This window comes from Geotrypetes seraphini, chromosome 5 (assembly GCF_902459505.1).
Source record: "Geotrypetes seraphini chromosome 5, aGeoSer1.1, whole genome shotgun sequence".
Classification (NCBI taxonomy): domain Eukaryota; kingdom Metazoa; phylum Chordata; class Amphibia; order Gymnophiona; family Dermophiidae; genus Geotrypetes; species Geotrypetes seraphini.
Window position 1 is genome coordinate 26,046,329 of NC_047088.1, and position 24,749 is coordinate 26,071,077.

Sequence of the window (24,749 nt, forward strand, 5' to 3'; positions counted from 1 at the left end):
GGAGGTTCTATTTTGATTATTGAAAAGACTTGTATCAGTAATGTGAAATCCACATGCATAGAATATATAAATTTCTTTTTTATTTCCATGTGCAGTATTCAAACACAATGGTTGATTTTTTTTTTTTTTTAATACATATAGCATTATTTGATGTGAATAAAGTTTATAGTTTCATTTCTCTAACATTCTTCTTTTTTCTTTTAAGAATCTACCAAAAATGAGACAATCACCAAATTTCTACAGCTATGTATATTTCCTCGCTGCATTTTTTCAGCCATTGATGCCATTTATTGTGCTCGGTTTGTAGAGTTAGTCCATCAACAGAAAACTCCTAATTTTTCCACGCTTCTCTGCTATGACAGAGTGAGTAGTTTCTTATCTGAAGTGTTTCTGTTTATCTTTTGTTCTGCAAAAACCAAACTGGAATATTTTCGATATTCACTGGTCTGGTGAAATAGGTTCAACTAGGGAAGGGTACCGTATATACTCGAATATAAGTCGATCCAAGTATACGACGAGCTACCCTTTTCCCCAAAAAAAATTAGAAAAAAAGGTTGACTCGAATATAAGATTGGGGGGAACGGGAAGGAGTTGGTATTAATATTCATGTTCCCTCACCTCTCTCACTCACTCCCCTGCCAGGCTCTGCACTCAGCCCCCTTCAATCAAGTTTTATTTAAAATTTGATGAACCGCTTAATCGTAATACAAAGCGATGAACAAATCTATAAACTAATACAACACCAAATTCGGGGAGACAGTATCAATAACATAGACAAATCAGAAAACATAAACAGAACCGAAAGGGAAGTGGGGGAGGAAATACAATATATGATAAGCACATAAGCATTGCCTCCGCCGAGTCAGACCATAGGTCCATCATGCCCAGCAGCCCGCTCCCGCGGCGGCCCCCCAGGTCAGGTAGTAAATGAGATGAGTATGGATATCACAATAGGGAGGGGAAAAGAAAATCAAGCTGGAATTAAGGAGTGTGAGGTTCAAGGGTAAACAGGACAAATATGCAGAAACTGATAAGAAAACAAGGTCTGTTCAAAAAGTTCCAGGACTGATTTTATAAAAATCTATTAAACAGTCTTACAACTTATTCCATTGGGTCCCCTTCAAAGTACAGTACTGCCTTGTCACCCTTGTCTCCGTGGAAGGGGATTCCTTGAAAAAGCACTAAGCGAAACATAGATTCTATGTCAGAGAATCTACTTCTGCCTTAGAATTTCAGATGAGTATTACTCAAATAAGCTATATTATAAAGAGATTTTGAATGAGAAAATAACAGTAAGATATATGAGAAAAGAATAGCAAAATATATTAATAATAATAAAATATAAAGATGATATAGAGTTTTTGGTCAGTGAAGGCGCTGGTGCATTAATCTGTTGAATAAAAAGTTCAGATTTCAACAGCAGCATTACTTAGGTCATTTAACTCATTGGCATTTGAGATTTGAAAGCTTTGAAATGAATGTTTGATATTTTGTAACTAACAAGAAACTTCAGAGACAAAGATAAAGGTGCCTTTGAGAGATCTACTCTGGAAGAAAGGCAGGAGAGAGGAGATATGATAGAGACATTTAAATACCTCTGTGGCATTAATGTACAGGAGCTGATCTTTTTTCAAATGAATGAGAGAGCATAGGATGAAATTAAGAAGTCATAGGTTCAGGAGTAATTTAAAGAAATACTGGTAGATGTGTGGTATATTCTGGTAGAGGTGGTGGAGACAAAAACTGTCTGAATTCAAGAAAGTGTGGGACAGACATGTGAGATCTGTTAGGGAGAGGAGATGGTAAATGCTGTTGATGGGCCGTTTGGCCTTTTTCTGCCATCATAGTAACATAGTAGATGACGGCAGATAAAGACCCGAATGGTCCATCCAGTCTGCCCAACCTGATTCAATTTCAATTTTTTCTTCTTAGCTATTTCTGGGCAAGAATCCAAAGCTCTACCCGGTACTGTGCTTGGGTTCCAACTGCCGAAATCTCCATTAAAACCTACTCCAGCCCATCCTCCCCCAAACGGCCAAAGTCTGCCAAGTACTGGCCGTAGTTCAATATTTAATATTATTTTCTGATTGTAGATCCTCTGTGTTCATCCCATGTTTCTTTGTGCCATTAGCAATGCCTCTGATAAGATACCAGAAAGTAATTAGCCATAACCTTTCATGGCTGGCAAAACTACAAGAATGTCTTTTGAAGTCATTCTGAATGCTTGTCTTGGGATTCAGGGCTCTTAAGAGTGTTAAGGTTTACATGACCCAGATTTATTTGTGTTACATCATCCAGGTTGCTTAGTTGGGACCTGGGCATGTTCAGGGTTGTAGAAACATTTTATTTCAGCAGAGTTTCAATTGTAGTACAGGTCTCTGTTGTGCAATAGAAGGCACTGCAGACTTACGTTGGGGAGCTCTTACCCCTACTTTATTCCCACCTGTAACATATTCACTATATAAAATATGTATAAATTTACTGAATGGTGCATAAGTGCTTTTTGCCATGTATGCAGATATGTGCACTTGTTGGTGTTTATGTGCATATTGGGTATACAAATGTTAGTCTTGTTTATGGGACCCCCTAAGGAGTTAGATACCTCTTAGGTATACATTAAATTACATCTATTAGTATTTCTTAAAGAATATCAAAATATTAATTCTTTGTCTTATTTAAATGGTCAAAAAATAGTGTTTGATTCACACATACTATGCTCCTGACTATTTAAATTCATCGGTGATAAGATGACTCCGTATTGTACATGTAAGTTGCATGTTCTACTAAGTGCTTATTTCAAATTTGTAATTAATGAAGTCTGGTTTTGTAGTGTTCAGAATGAATTTTATTAGTTGTACATACTTGCATATAGTTTCAGGGGCTGCCATTTAATGTTAGTATATTTATTGCCATACTTGGATAGACCAGTGGTCCATAGGGCAGGATTAATTCTTCAAGGGCCTTGCCCACACCCCGTCTCCATTTATCTGTTTTTTTCTGTACTTCTTTATTTTCATCAGAGACGTGGCAGTAGAAGGCTGCAAAGCAGCGTGTTTACTGTGCCTCAGATGCTGCTGGAGCTGGGAGGATTGTCGGCCGTCTAGCGGTGGGAGGGTCGGCTGGGAGGGTCAATGGGGGTTTTGGGTATGCCGGGGAGTTAAATAGAAACATGCTGCTCAGGGGGATGGGAGGGAGGCAGGCAGGCTGGCATGGGGGGGGGGACAAAGTCTGGAAGATAGTGATGGGGACATAGGATACACTGAGGGCACTAAGCAGGACAGAGGCACTGGGGCATTAAGGACACAGTACACAGGCACCGGGGCACTAAGGACATGGGAAGGAGACACTGGTGGCTCTAAGGACATGGGAAGGAGGCACTAGGGACACTAAGGACATAGGAAGGGGCACTAAGGACATAGGAAGGAGGCACTGAGGGCACTAAGGACACAGGGAGAGACACAGACAGAAAAAATGACAGACAGACAGGAAGTGTCCAAGGAGAGAGAGACAAAGAAAAAAAACAAACCAGACAGACATCTACTCTAGCACCCGTTAATGTAACGGGCTTAAACACTAGTACATATATAAAAGTGTTCAAATATATTGTAAAGCAGTAATACTATCCGAAATTTAAGTCTATATTAATAACCAAGCTTACAACGCCTCTCAACTGCCTCACTCTACATCTATCAACTGTAACCCATATGTTTGTATAAACAACCAAATCTGTAACTCCTCTATTGCGTTCCACTCCATGTATGTTAACTTGTAATGAAACAACAAGGCAAGCAGTCCACCAAAGAATCTGACATGAAACAAAAGAAGATTGGTGTAAAATAAGGAGATTCAAATTGGGTTTGTTCAAGGTGCTCCCAAGAACCATGCCCGATGCATTTTGCCAAACAAAAAAAACATATCTTTCATACAGACAGAACACAGAAAACACCTTGGCCTAGTATGAAATATGTAATTACAAACTAACCTCTCTCCCCTTTTATAAAACTGTAGTATGGTTTTTAGTCACGGTAGTAACAGCTCAGATGCTCATAGAATTCTGAGCATCAGAGCTGTTACCACCACAGCTGGTGCTAAAAAATGCTCTACATTTTTGTAAAAGGGGGGATAAAATAGAAATACGTAGACAGAGGTTAAATTGAACCACCAAGAAGCTGGACTCTGTGTACAATGCAACACCACAAAAATGGCAATGCATGTCCCCTAAAGCAAAAAAATAAATAAATAGAAAATTTTTTTTTAACTTTGTCTTCTCTGGTTTCTGCTTTCCTCATCTTCTTATGAAAACAAAAAACTGTGGATACAGATGTTCTGGAGATAATTTATTATGTACTGATATATAAAAACATGAAAATACAATGATAACAGTTACAGTGGTAAAAATCCAACAAGACCCACTGTATTTTTTATCATTGTATTTTCATGTTTTTATATGTCTGTGTATAATAAATTATCTCCCGAACATCTGTATCCACAGGTTTTTGTTTTTATCGGTGGATTGTTTTCACTGTGGATCATTGGGTCTCTCCATTTTCTTTGTTGTGCTGCACTTCCTCATCTTCTTGTCACTCTTCCTTTCATCCACTGTCTGCCCCTTCTATATGGCATCTTCTGTCCTTCTATGCCACTCCCAGAAACTGTAGGCCTCCCATTTCCATCTTTCCCTTCACCCCCATTGGTCTGACATCCATCTTCTTTCATTCCCTCCTCCAGTGGTCTGGCATCTCTCTCCTCTCCTTTCCTCTTCTTCCCTTCCCTCTCCCACAACCCCATGGTCTGGCATTTCACTCTCTCCTCTTCCTTCCCCCCACTTCCATCAGCATCTGCCCCCTTTCTCTCCCTCCAACCCAATTCCATGCAGTATCCTTCCCCCTTATGTCTCTCTCCCCTTTCCCTTCCCCCCACTTCCATCAGCATCTGTCCCTTTTCTTTCCCTCCAACCCAATTCCATCCAGTATTCTTCCTCCTTATGTCTCTCTCCCCTTTCCCTGCACACCAATTCCCTCAATATCTGCCCCCTTTCTCTCCCTCCAACACAATTCCATCCAGCATCCTTCTCCTTTATGTCTCTCTCCCTTTTCCCTGCACATCAATTCCATCAACATCTGCCTTCTTTCTCTCCCTCTACCACCCTTCCCCTTGGTAACAACAACCACACTGGTCCTTCCTCCAGCATCAACGGATGGCAACGTGGCCTCCCCCGGCATCAACGGCAATGCGGCTGGCTATGCTACTGGAAGATCCCGCGAAGACTGTGTCTGCCGGAAGAAGTAAGTGACGTCAGAGGTGGCTGGATAGGCAGACGCAATCATCGTGGGACCTTCCTGGAGCAGAACTGGTCACGTTGCCATTGATGCCAGTGGGAGGCCGCGTTGCTGTCTGTCGATGCCGGGGGGGGGAGGGGGGGAGGGCCGGTGGTGTTATCATTGACGCCATGGGGAAGCCGTTGCCATGGAGGGGGGGAGGGCCCGTCGCTGTCTGAAAAAAAAAATTGGTATGGGAAGTTGCTCTTCAGAGGGCCCTCCTGACTATTTCGGGCCCTAAGCACATGCCTATTGGGCCTACCCATTAATCCAGCCCTGACAGTCCATCAAGCCCAGTATCCTGTTTCCAACAGTGGCCAGTCCAGGTCACAAATACTTGGCAAGATCCCAAAAGAGTAAAATAGATTTCATGCTGTTCATCTTAGAAATAAGCAGTGGATTTTCCCAAGTCCATCTTAATAATGGCCTATGGACATTTCATTTAGAAAATTATCCAAACATTTTCTCTGCTAACCTGCTTTTACTATATTCTTCAGCAACAAATTCCAGAGTTTAATTACACATTGAGTGAAGAAATATTTTCTCCATTCTGTTTTAAATTCACTATTTAGCTTCATTACGTACTCCCTAGCTCCTATACCTAGTATTTTTTGGAAAGAGTAAACAAGTGATTCACATCTTCTCTTTCCATTCCACTTAGTATTTTATACCCATTTATAATACAACGTTTAAAAAGTGAATGTATATTTCCACTTAAGAACTTGTTTTCTGATATGCCACATGCTGTGTTGTACTAAGTGAAAAATTTGTAGGCACCTGTACTAGTACTTTTTCAGTCAGCATATTAATTTGCATTGTTTGATAATCATATAATTAAATCATTTGTACTTTTACATATTCAGCAAATTAGCTTTTATAGCTTCGGAGATTCCGGCATTTATAGATATAGAAATACCTTTATATTAAATATTTTGTTTTTTATCTTAGGTTTTTTCTGATATTATTTACACGGTGGCAAGTTGTACTGAAAATGAAGCTAGTCGATATGGCAGGTTCTTATGCTGTATGTTGGAGACGGTGACAAAGTGGCACAGTGATAAAAACATATATGAAAAGGTACCATAAGCTGTCTGGTCTTTGAAATGTTTCCATTTTAAACTTAACCTCATAAGTATATTAGTGTATCTCAAATGTTTCGAAGGCCTGTAAATAATTATCAGACATTTTGGATTAGTTTACACTTCTGAAGCTCAAGAGTGTGAAGCTTTCTGCTTCTGTTTAAGAATAGTAATGACTTTTCTTGAACAAAATGTTTTTATTTTATAGAGTACTGTGACAGTTCATGTCTGTATTGGCACACACAAAGAAATGATTTGATATAGTTTTGATTAATACACCCTATTATTTTGAATAGGATAAAACTACTTATTCCATCTTTTTTTTCTCAAAATCTACTCTTTAATTGTGGAGCTGTTTTAGCGTGCGCTAAATATTAGTGCTCGCTAAAACGGCTAACGTGCCTTAGTAAAAGGACCCTGCTGTTAGGTTTAAATGCAAACACCTCTTGTTTTTCTTCCTCTTTTTTGTTTTAACTAAATAAAACAGTGGATTCATTCAGGTTGTGCCTTCTAAAAACAGTAATATAATTCAAATATTAATTTTTTTTTTTTTAATGCTATGTAAGAGTTAAATCAGTAATACATCTAACATAAAGCAGCCAGTGTACAGCAGCATGGATTTTATCTAATTTACTTGTAATCTAACAGAATAGGAGTACAGTAAAACCTTAGATTGTGAGTAACTTAGTGTGCGAGTGTTTCGCAAGACAAGCAAAACGTTTTATTAAATTTCAACTTGATAAATGAGCACAGTCTTGCAATATGAGTACATATATGTGCATCATATCATCACAACTGAGCCGATGGTTCTTCTCTCTCTGACGTTGCGAGGTCTTGCAATACAAGTACGCACTGTATATGCTCGTCACAAGTACGCACTGTACAGGATATGTGCGTCACGTCATCACAACTTAGCCATTGTTTCTGCTCTCTCTCTGACGCTACAGGAGTGCAGTGACTGTTCTATGTCCTTAGTACCCCTTCCTATGTCCTTAGTGCCTCTTCCCATGTCCTTAGTGCCCCCAGTGTCTCCTTCCTATGTCCTTAGTGCCCCTTCCCATGTCCTTAGTGCCCCCAGTGCCTCTTTCCTATGTCCTTAGTACCCCTTCCCATGTCTTTAGTGCCCCCAGTGTCTCCTTCCTATGTCCTTAGTGCCCCTTCCCATATCCTTAGTGCCCCCAGTGTCTCCTTCCTATGTCCTTAGTGCCCGTTCCCATGTCCTTAGTGCCCTCAGTGTCTCCTTCCTATGTCCTTAGTGCCCCTTCCCATGTCCTTAGTGCCCCCAGTGTCTCCTTCCTATGTCCTTAATGCCCCCAGTGCCTCCTTCCCATGTCCTTAGTGCCCACAACACGCCCTTCCTCTACCCATCTCTGTCCACAACTGCAGTAAGTGTTACCGCCTGAATTGCTGCACAGTAAATCTTTTTTTACTGCAGCGGCAAGTTCTCTACTGCGCCTTAGTAAAAAGGCCCTTAAGTTTATTCAGCTCGAAATTGATCTGGAATGTAATGCAAAAAAGGTAAACTTCAAAATATCAATGTCAAGCCATTTTCTATACTTTTGTGGCATAGGCAATTAAGAAAGAACATGTGGAGGGGCATAATCGAAAGGAAGTCTAAGTCTGTTTTCATCTACGTCGCAAGTCTTCCAAAGTAAAAAAACAGCATAGGACACATTTTCGAAAAATACGTCCAAAATTTTTTTTGTTTCAAAACTCATCTAACTATACGTCCTACCGATCTGATTGTCCAAGTCTCTAAATCATCCATCTTTATAACACATTTTCGGCCAACTTTTCGTCCAAGTCAAAAACGCCTAGAACAAGCCCTGTTGGACGTGGGAGTGGTCTACAAAGTGATGGACTGAACACCCAGACATGGCACTTAAATAGTGTGGTACCTTACAGGGCATTGCTGTGAACTTCACAAAACGAGTGCCATGTCTTCTCCTCACTACAGCTCCCTTATAGGTCATGGTGAGCCCCCCAAACCACCTCCAGAATCCCCTAGACCCACTTATCTACCACCCCAATAGCCCTTATGGCTACAGGAGCCACTTATATGCCAGTACAAAAGGGTTTTGGGGGTGTATACGGGAGTACACATGTTTAAGCTTCAATGCAGTGATTACAAGGGCTTATGGGTATGGGTCCTCCTCTCCGTGAGTCCCTAACCCACTCCAAGACGGCTTAAGCTGCCTCTGTACTGGACGACTAGGTTTTCCAATGCCAGGCTGCCAGGTGATGATGGTCTGGAGGCTGAATTTTAAAGGTGTGATTAATATTTTTATGGGGTTGAGGGGGTTTGATCACTGGGGTAGTGTGTGTGTGTGTGGGGGGGGGGTCTGTTTTATGTGTTTGCAGTGCTTAGGTGGATTTTTGTGACTTAGATCATGTTTTACATGGTCTAAGTCACAACATCCAAGTTCCATCCATCCTGGGCTGTATAACTTTCGGTTATACATGCTGTACGACTAAGTCTAAGCCGGCCCATGTCGCACCCAACTCCTGCCTTCAACACTCCTCCTGAAACGTCCCATTTAGCTTTGGTCATTCAGCGGCACTATGAAGGCCTAGGTCATTTAGAAATATGTCCAAAACCTGTTTTTATTATCGGCACTTAGATGTATTTTGACAATGTTCGTCCAAGTGCCGACTTAGGCCAGTTTTTGGATGTTTTTCTCTTTCAATTATGAGCCCCTTATTATCCAGGAACAATAAAACAAATAAAATTTTGTTACATAGTATTGTATAATTTGAGTGTTTTTTTATACAAAGTACTATAATTGAGCAGATTTTTTTTGTTTCGCTATCAGACATGTTTCCACAAAAGCGTGCATTAAATTGCAGCAGTGTTATTCTTTTGAATTATAAGATCAATATTCTAAAGCAAGTGTATCTCAAACTGTGTGCCAAGGCACACTAGTGTGCCTCCTGAGATTTCAGGTGTGCCGCGGTACACTGGGGAGGAGGAGAGGTGCCGGCACCAGCTGACTGCCTACAGGAAGTGCCTCTTGTGGCAAGAGGCAGGTCCTGTAGGCAATCAGTGGGCGCCAGCACCTATCCTTCTCTCTGGCCCTCTTCCCTTCTGGCACCCCCCACAGGCATCGATATGATGATGTCACGCATGCGCATGATATCATCATGGCGATATCCGCACACTTCCAGGTGCCTCGAGCCACAGCCACTACCTTTAGTGTGCCATGGCTCGAGAAAGTTTGTGGGACACTGCTCTAAAGTCAGAATTCCTTATACACATTTTTTTGTGAAGCATGATTAATGAGGACAAATGCTTTTCACCTTGCAGTTATCAAAATTACACAAATATGTGTTCTCATTAGCTTTCAACTGTATTTTCTTTCTCAAGGAATGTGGAAATTATCCAGGGTTCCTTACCATATTAAGGGCAACTGGATTTGATGGCGGGAACAAAGCTGATCAACTAGATTATGAAAACTTCCGACATGTGGTTCACAAGTGGCATTATAAATTAACAAAGGTAAACTGGACTGAAACATAAAATGATTTTTGACTTTGTTTCTTCATGGTAAGTTTGTATAAGGTTCTCTCCCTGAAACATGTATGTAACATTGGTCTCTCTTCTGTTTTAAATCTTCATGGAGAGTGGTGGTTAAAGCCTAAAACAGCAGTGGCATGACTCTATTGGGCTGCAAGAAAAGGCATTGGGGATAACCTGTGTTGAGCAGCAATTACCACCATAAACAGTGGTGCAACAGCATTGGGCTTCCAAGAAATCTGGGTTCATCTGCATGGAAGGGACCATGGTTAAAATCCAAACTTCAATGAGTATGGGGAGGCCAAATTTTATTTTGTACAACCATCTCTAACTTTGGCAGCTGTGGAGGATTACTGCTATTTTTTGTATGGTTTAGAAGACTCCTGGTTTATTCTCTTGTAAAAATCAAAGTTGAAGATGGCATGTCTAAAATGGTCTTCCAGTAGAGGTAAAGACCATCACTTTAGCAAATTTTGGGAATAATTGGAGCAGATAGGGAAAGACAAAAGTAGGAAAAGGATGATAGGGAAGATAAGTTATTGGGGAAGGGAGAGCTGGAATCTGTCTATACACATGCCCAAAGTGGCTAAATGGTGTCATCTTGGGCTCTTTCTGCTGTCATTTACTGTATTACATGTTGTTGTTCTAGGCATCTGTACACTGTCTTGAGACAGGAGAATATACTCATATCAGAAATATCCTGATTGTGCTGACCAAAATTCTTCCATGGTACCCAAAGGTCCTGAACCTCGGCCAGGCATTGGAAAGAAGAGTTCACAAAATTCGTGAAGAGGAGAAAGAGAAGAGGCCTGATATATATGCTTTGGCAATGGGGTAACAGAACATTGTTTTAAAATGTAATAAAAATGAGGTGAAAAGGATTTGGACAGAACTCGTTTATGTTTAGCTTACTGCTGTTTTTCATAGTATTCTGGTAGCAGTGTCTGGCAAAATCTAACCTCCCACCTCAAAACAGAGAGTATATTATAAATTAGATGTCGCCATTGTATTCCTTTTTATGTGAATTTGGTTTTAGCTGTTAAGATTATAGATAGAGTTTACATAGTTACAACACTGACAATACCCTTTATCTCAGGACAAGCAGACAGTATATTCTCACATGTGGGTGACATCATCCATGGAGCCCGGTATAGGCAGTGCAAAAAGTGTACTTCAGTTTAAATCTTTTTCAAAGTCTAGATTTTGAGTTTGATCCCAACAATTTTCTCAATACTGTAAGAGTAAGTTCTGCCGCTCAATACAGCAAGAAATTGTATTGCCATCAGATTAAAAGGAACAATTTATCTTCTCTCTGAAGCATTCTTTCTCAGAAGACAAGCAGGATATAAAGCTCTTTTTTGATAGGTGACATCTGACAGAGCATTGTGAAATAAAAATGAGTAACTAGCTGTTGAAGTTTATAGAGCTTTCTAGCACATTTAAATACATGTGTGAGCTTCTGTTTTATCATTGCTATGCTGAGCCATGCAATTATATTATTAATTTTTTGGCCAGAAAGCTATTCTGACACTTCCAATCTGCAGTCTCTCTTCATAAGAACATAAGAACTGCCTTCTCCGGATCAGACCCATGGTCCATCGAGTCCAGCGATCCGCACACGTGGAGGCCCAGTCAGATATACACTTGATGTAGTTTTAGTCACCCATATCCCTCTATGCCTCTTGTAAGGAGATGTGCATCTAATTTGCCTTTGAATCCTAGCACAGTGGATTCCTTAATAACCTCCTTTGGGAGAGCATTCCAGGCGTCTACCACTCGCTGCGTGAAGCAGAACTTCCGGACATTTGTCCTAGACTTGTCCCCCCTTAGCTTCAAACCATGTCCTCTTGTCCTTGTCACGTTGGACAATGTAAATAATTTATTTTCCTGCTCTATTTTATCGAAGCCTTTCAGTATTTTGAACGTCTCGATCATGTCCCCTCGCAGCCTCCTCTTCTCAAGGGAGAACAGTCCCAGTTTCTTGAGTCGTTCCTCATATTCCAAGTTCTCCATACCTCTTATTAGCTTCGTTGCTCGTCTCTGCACCCTCTCCAGCAGTTTTATATCCTTTTTTAGGTTTGGAGACCAATGTTGGACACAGTATTCCAAGTGTGGTCTGACCATTGCTTTATAAAGCGGCATTATGACTTTCCTCGATCTACTCGTGATTCCTTTCTTTATCATGCCTAACATTCTGTTTGCTTTCTTTGCCGCTGCCGCGCATTGTGCTGATGTCTTCAGGGACCTATCTATCAGTACACCCAGGTCCTTTTCTTGTTCGCTCTTACCCAGAGTTACGCCTGACATTCTATACTCGTGTTCCTTATTCTTACTACCTAAATGCATTACTTTGCATTTCTCCACGTTGAACTTCATCTGCCATTGCTCTGCCCATTTCTCTAACTGATACAAGTCGCTCTGGAGTTCCTCGCTATCCTCCTGCGATCTGATTGCCCGGCATAGCTTTGTGTCGTCTGCAAACTTAATGATCTCACTGGATATTCCGTCTTCCAGGTCATTGATATAAATATTAAATAGGATCGGCCCAAGTACCGAGCCCTGGGGCACACCACTAGTCACTTTCTCCCAGTCTGAGAACTTCCCATTTATGCCCCCTCTGCTTTCTGTTTTCCAGCCATTTGCCTATCCACCTTTGTATATCTCCCTCTATTCCATGGCTTTGTAGTTTCCTGAGAAGTCTTTCATGTGGAACCTTGTCGAATGCTTTCTGGAAGTCCAAATATATTATGTCCACCGGCATTCCACTATCAATTTGCTTGTTCACGGTCTCAAAAAATTGAAGTAAATTCGTTAAACATGATTTCCCTTTCCTGAACCCATGTTGACTGGGTTTCAGCAAATCGTGTGTATCTAAGTGCCGGACTATGCTATCCTTGATCAGTGCTTCAACCATCTTTCCAGGGACAGACGTAAGGCTCACAGGTCTGTAATTGCCCGGTTCTCCTCTCGATCCTTTTTTGAAAATTGGCGCGACGTTCGCTATCTTCCAGTCATCTGGTATCTGTCCAGTTCTGATTGTCAAATTGGCGAGTTTTTGCAATAACTCTCCGATTTCAACCATCAATTCCTTTAAGACTCTTGGGTGAATTCCATCCGGTCCAGGGGATTTGTCACTTTTAAGTTTGTCGATCTGGTAGTATATCTGGTCCAACTCCACTTCAACTGTGGTGAGGCTGTCTTCTATTACTCCACTAAACACTTTCACTGCTTCTGGTATTTTTGCGGTATCCTCATCCGTAAAGACAGATGCAAAGAAGGAATTTAGTTTGTCTGCAATTTGTTTATCTTCCTTAATGTACCCTTTTCTTCCCTGGTCGTCCAGCGGTCCCACCGCCTCTTTTGCGGGTTTTTTCCCTTTCACGTATCTAAAGAAGGGCTTGAAGTTTTTGGCCTCTTGCGCTATTTTTTCCTCATAGTCCTTTTTGGCATCCCTCACTGCCTTGTGACATTTCTTCTGATCATCTTTATGTTTTTTCCATGCTTCGGTTGTTTTCATGTGTTTCCATTTTTTGAAGGAGTCCTTCTTTTCTTTTATGGCTTCCCTCACCTGTCTAGTAAGCCATGCCGGTTCTCCCTTACCTTTTGTTCTCCCTTCTTTGGAGATCCTCGGAATGTGGAGATTTTGTGCTTCTGTGATAGTATTTTTCAGTAGGGACCATGCCTGGTCTACCGTTTCAAGTTTGTCCACCTTTCTCTTGAGTCGTTGTTTCACCATGGCTCTCATGCGATCGTATTTGCCCTTTTTAAAGTTAAAGGTTTTGGTTAAGGTTTTGGCACGTTTTCTATTCCCGATGTCAAGCTTAAAGTTGATCACATTGTGATCGCTCGTCCCCAGCGGTACCGTAACTTCTACTTCTTTTGTCGGTCCCGTGAGGCCATTTAGTACCAAGTCCAGGGTGGCGTTGCCTCTTGTCGGCTCTTTTACCATTTGTTCCAGGAAGCAATCCCCTAGCGCCTCCAGGAACTTGGCCTCCTTGCCACAGTTAGATGTTCCTAGTTTCCAGTCTATCCTCGGGAAATTGAAGTCTCCCAATATTATTACATTGCCCGTCTTGCATTCTTGTTTGATTTCCTCTATCATTTCTGAGTCAGTTTCCTCCGCCTGTCCTGGGGGACGCTAGTAAAGGCCAATTTTTATGTCTGCGCTGTTTTGGCCAGGAATCTTGATCCAGAGGGACTCTAGCTTCTCTTTCGTTTCCGTCATAGCCACTTCAACAGATTTTATTCCTTCCTGAACATATAGGGCAATACCTCCACCTTTCTGCCCTACTCGATCTCTTCTATATAGTTTTTATCCCTGTAGTACTGTGTCCCATTTGTTTTCTTCATTCCACCATGTTTCTGTTATGCCAATGATTTCCAACTTATCATGTCTTGCTATTGTCTCTAGTTCCCCCATTTTGTTTCCTAGACTTCTAGCATTCGTAGACATACATTTGAGTTCTTTTCGTGTTACCTTTTTGGACTTTCTACTCTTTGTTGTCCCTACTGTTTCTTTCACGGTATCCTTAACCGCTCCTGTGTTGTCTCCCTTGTTTGCTGTATAGTCATCCCCTCCTGTGTCTGAGTTGTCCCTTCCTGTCTTGTCTCCCTTATTTGCTGTGAGGTCGTCCCCTCCTGTGTGTGAGTAGTAGCCCATGGTTCCTTCATCGGGGCATCCTGTCGTCCGTGCCATCGACTGGTGGTCGACTGTCAGCTTTCCCCTATTTATTAGTTTAAAGCCTTCTCGATGGTCTTCTTCATGTTGCCTGCCAATACTCTTGCTCCTTCCTTGTTGAGGTGTAGACCATCCTTTCTGTAGTACTTGCTTTTTCCCCAGAACGCTGTCCAGTTGCGCACGAAGTCAAAGCCTTCTTCTTCGCACCATCGTCTCATCCAGGCGTTAATAGCTTGCAATTCCCCTTGTCTCTTTCCATCCGCTCTTGGTACTGGGAGGATCTCGGAGAAGGCCACCTTCACCTCCCTGATCTTCAGCTGTCTTCCAAGTGAGCGGAGCTGGCCCTTCATCTCTTCCCTGTCATACTTCCGTCCGCTCACATCATTTGTTCCCACGTGGATAAGCACAGCAGTATCCTCTCCTCCTGTGCTGTCTATGATCCTGGAGATCCTGTTGGCCACATCTTTCACTCTTGCTCCAGGCAGACAGGTGACGACTCTGTCCTCTCTTCCTCCTGCGGTGTGGCTGTCCATGTGACGTATAATGGAGTCACCTACGATGATCCCCATCTTCTTTATTCGGGGGTTTCTTGGGGGTCGTAAGTCCACGTCTATGGTATAGGGCCAGTCCTCTTACTCCAGTGCTACTCTTGAAATTGTTTTCGGCTCTTCAGATGGGGGGACGTCTTCCTGCGTGTTCTCTCTTCCTCCTGGTGTGCGGATGTCTCCTACCTCATCTTCGGTTTTTTCTGTGTTTGCATGGGTGTCTTCTCTCCTCTCTTCCAGGCCTTCTTTCTGGGTATCCTGGGTACAGCTTTCCAGCCCTGGGATCTCTACATGTTGCTGGTGGGCTTTCTCGATGAATCTTTCTAGTTCCACGATCCCTTCGCTGGTATCAGACTCCCCTAGCAACTTCTCCTGCATTCAGTTTTCCTCCTTCCTGGCAAGGAGTTCTTCGAGTTCCATCACAGTTCCCTCCAGCAGCCGAACTTGCAGTTTCAGGCTGTCCAGCTCCTCGCACCTGACTAATTTCATTTTTCCTCATGGGATCTTCTCAGAACTCCTCCTCTCTATTCTTTTTAGTTGTGTCTAAGTTTCTTTTAAATATTTGCACAGCCACTGCCTCCACCGGTCTCTGTGCATCCAGTGGCTCCAGTCAAATTCCTTGAACACTGAGTCATTTGGTTTTACATCAAGTATTTCTGATTCATAAGAACATAAGAACATAAGAAGTTGCCTCCGCTGAGGCAGACCCTAGGTCCATCCTGCTCAGCAGTCCGCTCCCGCGGCAGCCCATCAGGCCCATTGCCTGAGCAATGGTCTATACCTATCTATACCCCTCAATCCCTTTTTCTTCTAGGAATCTATCCAAACCAACCATTTAATGTTTTCTTGTCTACAACAGCCTCTGGAAGCGCGTTCCATGTATCCACCACCCTCTGAGTGAAAAAGAACTTCCTAGCGTTTGTTCTAAACCTGTCCCCTTTCAATTTCTCCGAGTGCCCCCTTGTACTTGTGGCGCCCCTTAATTTGAAAAATCTGCCCCTGTCTACTTGTTCTATGCCTTTCAGGATCTTGAAGGTTTCTATCATGTCTCCTCTAAGTCTTCGCTTCTCCAGGGAGAAAAGTCCCAACTGCTTCAATCTTTCGGTATATGGGAGATTTTCCATTCCCTTTATCAGTCTAGTTGCTCTTCTTTGTACTCCCTCAAGTACCGCCATGTCTTTCTTGAGGTACGGTGACCATTATCCCAGGACAAGCAGGCAGCATATTCTTGACTGATGGGTGACGGCACCGACGGAGCCCCGGTACGGACAATTTTAGAGTGATTGCACTCTAAGAACTTAGAAAGTTCCAGTAGGCCGCACCGCGCACGCGCGAGTGCCTTCCCGTCCGACAGAGGCGCGCGGTCCCCAGTTTCTTAGTTTCCGCGGAGCTAAGAAGACGCGTCTCTCTCAATGGCCGTTGTGAGAGAATTTTTGTGTAAACTTCCCGCTCGCGTAAACTTGTTAAGGAAATATTATTTCCTTTCCTTTTTTCTTTATTTTCTTTATTTTAAAAAAAAACAAAACAACATTTGTTTTTTTCCTTCTTTTTCGGTTTTGCCCCGGCGGGGCCTTTTGCCACCATCGAGGCCGAGGCCTTCGATTTGGCTGAAGCCGTCTTTACATTCATGCCCCCTCAACCCGGCTTCAAAAAGTGCCAGCGGTGTGCACGACCAATTTCACTAATTGACCCACATAATTGGTGTCTCCAGTGTCTTGGTCCCGACCATCGAGCGTCTACCTGCACCCGCTGTGCGACTTTGAAAAAGAGAACTCTTAAAAATAGAGAAATTCAACAGAAATTACTGTTTGGTGCCGAAATGTCTGATTCTACAGCACCGACATCGGCACCGGCGCAGTCGGCACCCACATCATCGACACCACGCGATACCGCGTCGGTGTCGACTCCTTCAGGTAAGCCGGCTAAGAAGCCTTCCCCGTTGGAGCGTCCTCCGGTCTCGATGGCAGCGAGCCCAATCCTGCCGACCTCGAGGCGCCCACGGAAGCGCTCCGCCCCAATAGAGGTGAGCCCCTCTACATCGGGTTCCTCATCCTCGGGGCGTAGAGCGGCACCGCAGGTACCACAAAAGAAAAAAGCGGTACCGGTGCCTTCCCTCGAAGACCGTATAGCTGCTGTTCTGCAGGCGCAACTTAAAGAACAGTTACAGCACCTCCTGCCTTCGTTCCTGGCACCAAATCTGCCGGTACCAGTTCGGTCTGAGCCACCGGTACCGATAGTGGACCGTCCTATTTTATCGACGTCCACTTTGTCGGTACCGGTACAATCTGTTTCCTCGGTCTCCATGCCGATTCTTGCACCGGAGCCGAGAGCTCACCATCAAGCTGTACAGACTTCGGCTCCGGTGCATACAGTGACATCTCCCGGTACCGAGTCAGGCAGGTCAGGGAAATCTCTTCGCAAATCCCGTCATTTAGAGCCTTCCACACCGGAATCTCGAGACCGGAGTTTTCAAATTCGAGATCCTGACTTGTGGGGTGACTCAGAGGATCCTATTCTTTCTGAGGGGGAATGCTCTTCTGGTGATGAGGACCCGTCTGCTTTAGGACCCTCCTCTAGACCAGAGGTGTCTTCTTTTTCTTCCTTTTTAAAGGAAATGTGTGACTCTCTCTCCATTCCTTTGGAGGCTGAGTCAAAGAAATCCAAAGCTTTTCTAGATGCCTTGGATTTTGACCAGCCTCCAAAGGAATATCTTAAGTTACCTCTCCATGACATCTTGAGAGAGACTTTTTATAAGAATCTGGAATCTCCTTTAACTATTCCTGGAGCTCCCCGAAAATTGGATTCCTTGTATAAGGTCATTCCTATCCCTGGGTTTGACAAACCCCAACTGCCTCATGAGTCCCTTTTGGTTGAGTCCACTTTAAAAAAGTCCAAAGGGGCTAGTGTATATGCTTCAGTCCCTCCTGGCAGAGAGGGCAAATCCATGGATAAGTTTGGGAAAAGACTATACCAAAATGCAATGTTGGCCAATCGATCAGGAAACTACGCATTTCATTTCTCTTTCTATCTTAAGCAGCTTATTCAAAATCTCACTGCTTTTGAGAAATATCTTTCTGATCGGAAAAAGTCTACTTTTCACCAAACTTGTTCCTCTCTTTTACAGCTTCGTAAATTCATGGTCAGATCCATTTATGATACCTTCGAGCTGACCTCCAGGGCCACAGCCATGTCAGTGGCCATGCGACGGCTAGCCTGGCTTCGGGTTTCAGAACTCGACGTCAATCACCAGGATCGACTAGCCAATGCACCTTGCTTGGGGGATGAGCTGTTTGGAGATTCCATGGACTCCACTACTCAAAAACTATCGGCTCATGAGACTAGATGGGACACGCTTCTTAAAACTAAGAAGCCTCCACCAACCAGGCCTTTTCGTCCACAATCAACCTACCAACGTACATTTGTGGCTCGTCCTCTGCCTCAAGCTGCACAACAGCCTAGACGTCAGAGACAACAATGACCAGCTGCTAGACAACCTCAACAACAGCAGCAGGTAAAACCTACACCTTCACAAAAGTCTACACAACCCTTTTGACTTGGTTCTCCAGAACATAGCCAGCCTCGTTCCTTCTTCCCAACTTCCACAGCCTATAGGAGGACGCCTTACTTATTTCATAAGCCGTTGGGAACTTATCACGTCAGATCAGTGGGTCCTGAACATCATCCACCACGGCTACTCTCTCAACTTTCAGACTCTACCTCCTCCAAGTCAACCAAAAGAGTCTGCTTTGCACACTCCTCAGTCTTTCCTTCTTCTCCAGGAGGTTCAATCCCTCCTCCTGAACGCCATAGAGGAGGTTCCTCTAGATCAAAAGGGGCAGGGGTTCTACTCCCGTTATTTTTTAGTCCCCCCAAAAAAACAGGAGATCTCAGACCCATTCTAGATCTCCGCGATCTCAACAAATATTTGGTCAAAGAAAAGTTCAAGATGCTTTCTCTGGCCACTCTTTATCCTCTTCTCAATCAAGGCGACTGGCTATGTTCCCTCGATCTCAAAGACGCATACACTCATATACCGGTCAATCTGGCCTCCAGACAATATCTACGCTTCATGATCAATCGTTGTCATTACCAATACAAGGTGCTGCCCTTCGGTCTTGCCTCCTCTCCAAGAGTGTTCACCAAATGTCTGATTGTGGTAGCTGCCTTTCTACGATCTCACCACCTTCAGGTCTTCCCTTACCTGGACGACTGGTTAATCAAGGCCAATGCATCTCGGACTGTTCTCCTGGCCACCAACCAAACCATCAGGTTTCTTCAACTTCTGGGGTTCGAGATCAATCTACCCAAATCTCATCTCATCCCCACTCAGAGACTTCAATTCATAGGAGCTGTCTTGGACACAGTCCTCATGAGAGCGTTCCTGCCATCCAACTGTCTTCAAACGCTTCAATCTCTATGTCAGCAGGTGCTTCCACAGCGTTCCATCTCGGCAAAGCAAATGATGATTCTCTTGGGTCACATGGCGTCCACAGTCCATGTCACACCCCTCGCACGTCTTCACCTGCGCACTCCTCAATGGACCCTTGCTACTCAGTGGTCCCAAGCGATGGATCCTTGCTCACGTCACATATCTGTGACGTCATCTCTTCGTCAGTCTCTACAATGGTGGTTGGTATACTCAAATCTATCCAGAGGTCTTCTGTTCCATCAACCTCCTCATCAACTAGTCATCACCACCGATGCCTCTCCTTATGCATGGGGAGCTCATTTGAACGAGTTCCAAACTCAAGGCCTTTGGACAGACCAGGAAAAGAAGCATCACATCAATTTCCTGGAACTCAGAGCGATGTTTTATGTCCTCAAGGCCTTCCAGCATCTTCTCTTTCCTCAAGTTATCCTGTTGTGCACAGACAATCAAGTTGCGATGTACTACATCAACAAACAGGGTGGAACGGGCTCTCGCCTCTTATGCCAGGAAGCCCAGAAAATCTGGACTTGGGCCATAAATCACCATCTGTTCCTGAAAGCTATTTACATTCAGGGAGAGAAGAATTCCTTAGCGGACAAGCTCAGCAGAATTCTCCAGCCTCACGAGTGGACTCTCGATCCTGTAACTCTACAATCCATCTTCGCTCAATGGGGCACTCCTCAGATAGACCTCTTTGCAGCTCCTCACAATCACCAGCTGCCCCTTTTCTGCTCCAGACTCTACTCTCCTCACCGTCTGGCAGCGGATGCATTTCTCTTCGATTGGTCCAATCTGTTCCTGTACGCTTTCTCTCCTCTGCCTCTCATGTTGAGAACCTTGTTCAAGCTCAAGAGGGAACGAGCAACCATGATTCTGATTGCTCCGAGGTGGCCCAGGCAACATTGGTTCTCCCTTCTACTTCAACTCAGTTCCAGGGAACCTTTTCTTCTACCACTGTATCCTTCTATGCTTACACAGCATCAGGAAACCCTTCTACATCCCAACCTCCAGTCTCTGACCTGACAGCTTGGTATCTCTCGGGCTGACTTCTCATGATACGCTTTTATCTCAGCCTGTTCGTTTAATTCTGGATGCCTCCAGGAAACCGGCCACTCTTCAATGTTACCATCAGAAGTGGACACGTTTTTCTTCCTGGTGTCTTCTCCATCATCATGATCCCACTTCCCTTGCAGTGGAGACCTTGTTGGATTATCTTCTTTCTTTGTCAGACTCTGGCCTCAAGTCCACTTCAATCAGAGTCCATCTCAGTGCTATAGCGGCTTTTCATGAGCCAGTCCATGGAAAACTCCTCTCAGCTCATCCCTTGGTGTCCAGGTTCATGCGGGGTCTTTTTAATGTTAAACCACCTCTTAAAGCCCCTCCTGTTATCTGGGATCTCAATGTGGTTCTCTCCGTTTTAATGAAACCTCCATTTGAACCCTTGGCTACCGCTTCTTTCAAGTATCTCACTTGGAAGGTACTTTTCCTTATTGCCCTTACCTCTGCCAGGAGGGTCAGTGAGCTTCATGCGCTAGTTGCGGACCCACCTTTTACAGTTTTCCATCACGACAAGGTGGTTCTGCGTACGCACCCAAAGTTTCTTCCTAAGGTTGTTTCTGCATTTCATCTAAACCAATCCATTGTTCTGCCTGTCTTCTTTCCGAAACCTCACTCACATTCAGGGGAACAGGCTCTGCATACTTTGGACTGTAAGAGGGCTCTAGCTTACTATTTAGATCGCACTAAGCCCCACAGATCATCTCCTCAACTATTTCTGTCTTTTGATCTGAATAGATTGGGACGTCCTGTTTCTAAACGTACGTTGTCTAATTGGCTGGCAGCGTGCATTTCATTCTGTTATGCTCAGACCGGACTGACACTGGAAGGTTCTGTCACGGCCCATAGAGTCCGAGCCATGGCAGCATCTGTAGCTTTCCTCCGTTCCACTCCTATTGAGGAAATCTGCAAGGCTGCTACTTGGTCCTCAGTTCATACTTTTACATCTCATTATTGTCTGGACGCTTTCTCCAGACGGGATGGACACTTCGGCCAATCTGTTTTGCAAAATTTGTTTTCCTAATGGCCAACCTTCCCACCATCCCTCTTTTTGTTAGCTTGGAGGTCACCCATCAGTCAAGAATATGCTGCCTGCTTGTCCTGGGATAAAGCACAGTTACTTACCGTAACAGGTGTTATCCAGGGACAGCAGGCAGATATTCTTGCGTCCCTCCCTCCTCCCCGGGTTGGCTTCTTAGCTGGCTTATCCTAACTGGGGACCGCGCGCCTCTGTCGGGCGGGAAGGCACTCGCGCGTGCGCGGTGCGGCCTACTGGAACTTTCTAAGTTCTTAGAGTGCAATCACTCTAAAATTGTCCGTACCGGGGCTCCGTCGGTGCCGTCACCCATCAGTCAAGAATATCTGCCTGCTGTCCCTGGATAACACCTGTTACGGTAAGTAACTGTGCTGTACTGTCTCAAAGGAAAGACCAATGGCCCATCTAGCCCAGTAGACTGTCCTCACGCTGGCCAATCCAGGTCACTAGTGCATGGCAAACCCCCAAAAAGTAGCAACACGTAATTCATGCTTGATGTGTCCTAAATCCACTTGTGATTCCTCAAAATGTTGTAAGTGGCAGCTTATGTGATATTGAGGATTTTGTGCTCATGAAAATGTAGAAAGAAGCAATACAGTTCCAGTAAGCCCAATCCAGGTGCATCAGCATTGGATGCATTAACCCAGTGTCTCTCAAACTTTTTAAACTCTGCCACACTAAACGGAGCAAATGTTTTTCATGGTACACTAAATGGAGCAAATGATTTTCATGACGTATTATAATTGAAATGATAGAATTGCAAAACCAATAAAAAAATTAAATTTGAGTTAGTTATTTACAGTTCCTTAAGCTATGTATGGGTAATTGTAACAGTGGTGAAACTAAAGTACCGTATTTTCACGCATATACCGCGCACCCGTGTAAAACGCACACACGGGTATAGCGTGCGGGAAACCTAAATTTATGTAAAGAAATTATTATATACCGCACACACGCGTATACCGCGCATGCTGCTCCATGAATTTAAATCTCCTTCTGCCATCCCAACTCTCCTCTCGCCGCCCTGCCCTCTGCCCCGAGTCTCCTCTCGTCCCGACTCTCCTTTCGCTGCCCTGCCCTGAGTCTCCTGTCGTCCCGACTCTCCTTTCGCCGCCCTAACCTGCTCTCAGCTCTGTAAGCATGCGCAGACCATCTACAGACAAAGAAGATGGTCTGAGCATGCTTGCCACTCAGTTTTCTAACCACACTGGCCCCCCCACCCCTTGAAGTCCTGTCCCCCCTTGAAGTCCTGTCCCCACCCTGAAAGCCTGATGCCCCACCCTGAAGGACTGCTGCCCCCCCCGAAGGACCGCTGGCCCCCCCACCCTGAAAGACCGCTTGTACCACCACCCCGAAGAACCGCTCGCACCCCCGCCGACGTCCGATTCATCCCCCAGCGCCCCCCCCCCCGCACGGAGAAGCTGCCTACCGTTGGTTCCCGATGCCAGTGAGCCCTGCTGCTTCCTCTGCCGGCGGTCCCGCCCCTTCTCTGAGCCCTGCGCTGCTTCCTCTGCCGGCGGTCCCGCCCTTTCTCTGATCTATTCTAATATATACTTATGAAGGGAATTTTTTAAAATTAAAAAAAAAAATAAATAAAGTAAAATTCTGGAATCTCTCATGACACATGAAGTATATGCTGCTTCGTTTACCTCATTGGAATGACTACGAGACGGCATTGTATTTTCCAAAACAGACAATATTTTTATTGTTAGTATAAAGACTTACAAAATTACAGCAGCAAAGACATAGCAGAAAGAAATATATTGTCAGTTCAGAATATGCAACGGAGAGTAGAACTTACACTCATATGCTTAGCAGGGGTCTAGCACTTCCCCGCAGCATAAGCAAGTGAATCTCACTGGTTCTACCTGTGATGCACGTTTTTTTTATACAGAGAAATTCTTCCTTCGTTCCAAAAAAGCACATCCCCGAACTCTGGTCATGTACTTCCCTATTGGTACAAAAATGTATACCTAACTATTCCTCCTCCCAGTCCACGCCTCTCTTACTCTTACCCCCCCCCCCCCACCCAGGAGGGGGACCCGAGCAGAAACAGAGAATTCTTCTTGAACTTTCTTCCTCCAGCTCTGAGATCCTTATCACCTTGCAGATGCTAATTTGTGGTTTTACAACGCTGTACATCTTCAGGATGGCAACCTTGTAGATAGTCTTATGCAGAAAGTTGGCAAGGGTGGCCTCCAGCACCCCAGCTGTGCCTGATTCCCATAACTTGCAGACAGACAGCCAGCCTGGTTACCAGGCTCGTTCAGGCTTCTCCATCTCTACTCTCCCATCATCCTGCAGGGATTGTTGCTTGTTATAAATGTTTTATGACTTCCCAGGGTGCCTTGCATATGTGAAGTCATACAGCACTGATAACAGCTCAGCAGAACCTCCCAGCAGGCCAGCAAAGGCCAGCTGGGTTAGCATTTCAAAGGATACATGTGTTCACAGACAGCAAGGTACAAGATGGGCCATCTGAAAGGAAAGCTGGTTTAGGCTATGGGAAAATATATGTTAAAAATGTCTGTAGTGTCCAGCATACACAAGTGAGGCCAGTATGTACAGTTTATCCATCTGTATGTCCAGGTTATTCATCTCACACACTTGGAATCTATTCAGGGCACACCACTGTGCATTTGCACACAGTTTGAGAGACTTCATTAACCCATATGGATATAGAAGATGCATCAGTATTGAAAGGACATTGGTCACCCTTGGCATTGAATATTGGTAGAGGTCTTTGACTGTCCATCGCTGAAGTTCTGCTTGAGAAAGTCATGAGTTTCTGATTCTTTGATACCAGTGCAACAGGTAGAACAGAGATCATAAAGTCGTGGCATTATTATCAGTGATAATTCTGGGAGTATGGCGATATTAAGGTCACCGTCACTCCATTGAAGCACCTCAATTTAGATGACATTCATCCTCAGTGCTGCACTTTTTTTTATTTGGTAGCATTAGTACTGTTGGGTAGTGAGAAGAATGAAGCAAGAGAATGACATGAGGTAGCTGCTTGTAGAGTGGTGTAGAACGGATACAAGTGGATCGGGGTTTTTTGGGTTTTTTTTTTTTTTTTTACTGCATTAAGATT

The 24,749-nt window shown here is 44.0% G+C and overlaps 1 protein-coding gene across 12 annotated transcripts in view; it reads left to right on the forward strand.

The window, feature by feature from the left end:
• Positions 1-24,749, forward strand: part of THOC2 (THO complex 2) — a 294,745-nt gene that overhangs the window by 167,414 nt on the left and 102,582 nt on the right. For 11 of the 12 annotated variants that reach the window (XR_004539500.1, XR_004539501.1, XR_004539502.1 and 8 more), the window contains exons 25-28: positions 206-363; positions 6,267-6,395; positions 9,762-9,893; positions 10,561-10,745. Coding sequence is in view for 8 of the 12 variants with exons in the window: in XM_033944978.1 (XP_033800869.1) it covers positions 206-363; positions 6,267-6,395; positions 9,762-9,893; positions 10,561-10,745 (604 nt within the window). In the remaining 4 variants the exon portion in view is untranslated. The remainder of the gene's footprint in view (positions 1-205; positions 364-6,266; positions 6,396-9,761; positions 9,894-10,560; positions 10,746-24,749) is intronic. The other variant, XM_033944982.1, reaches the window with a different exon arrangement.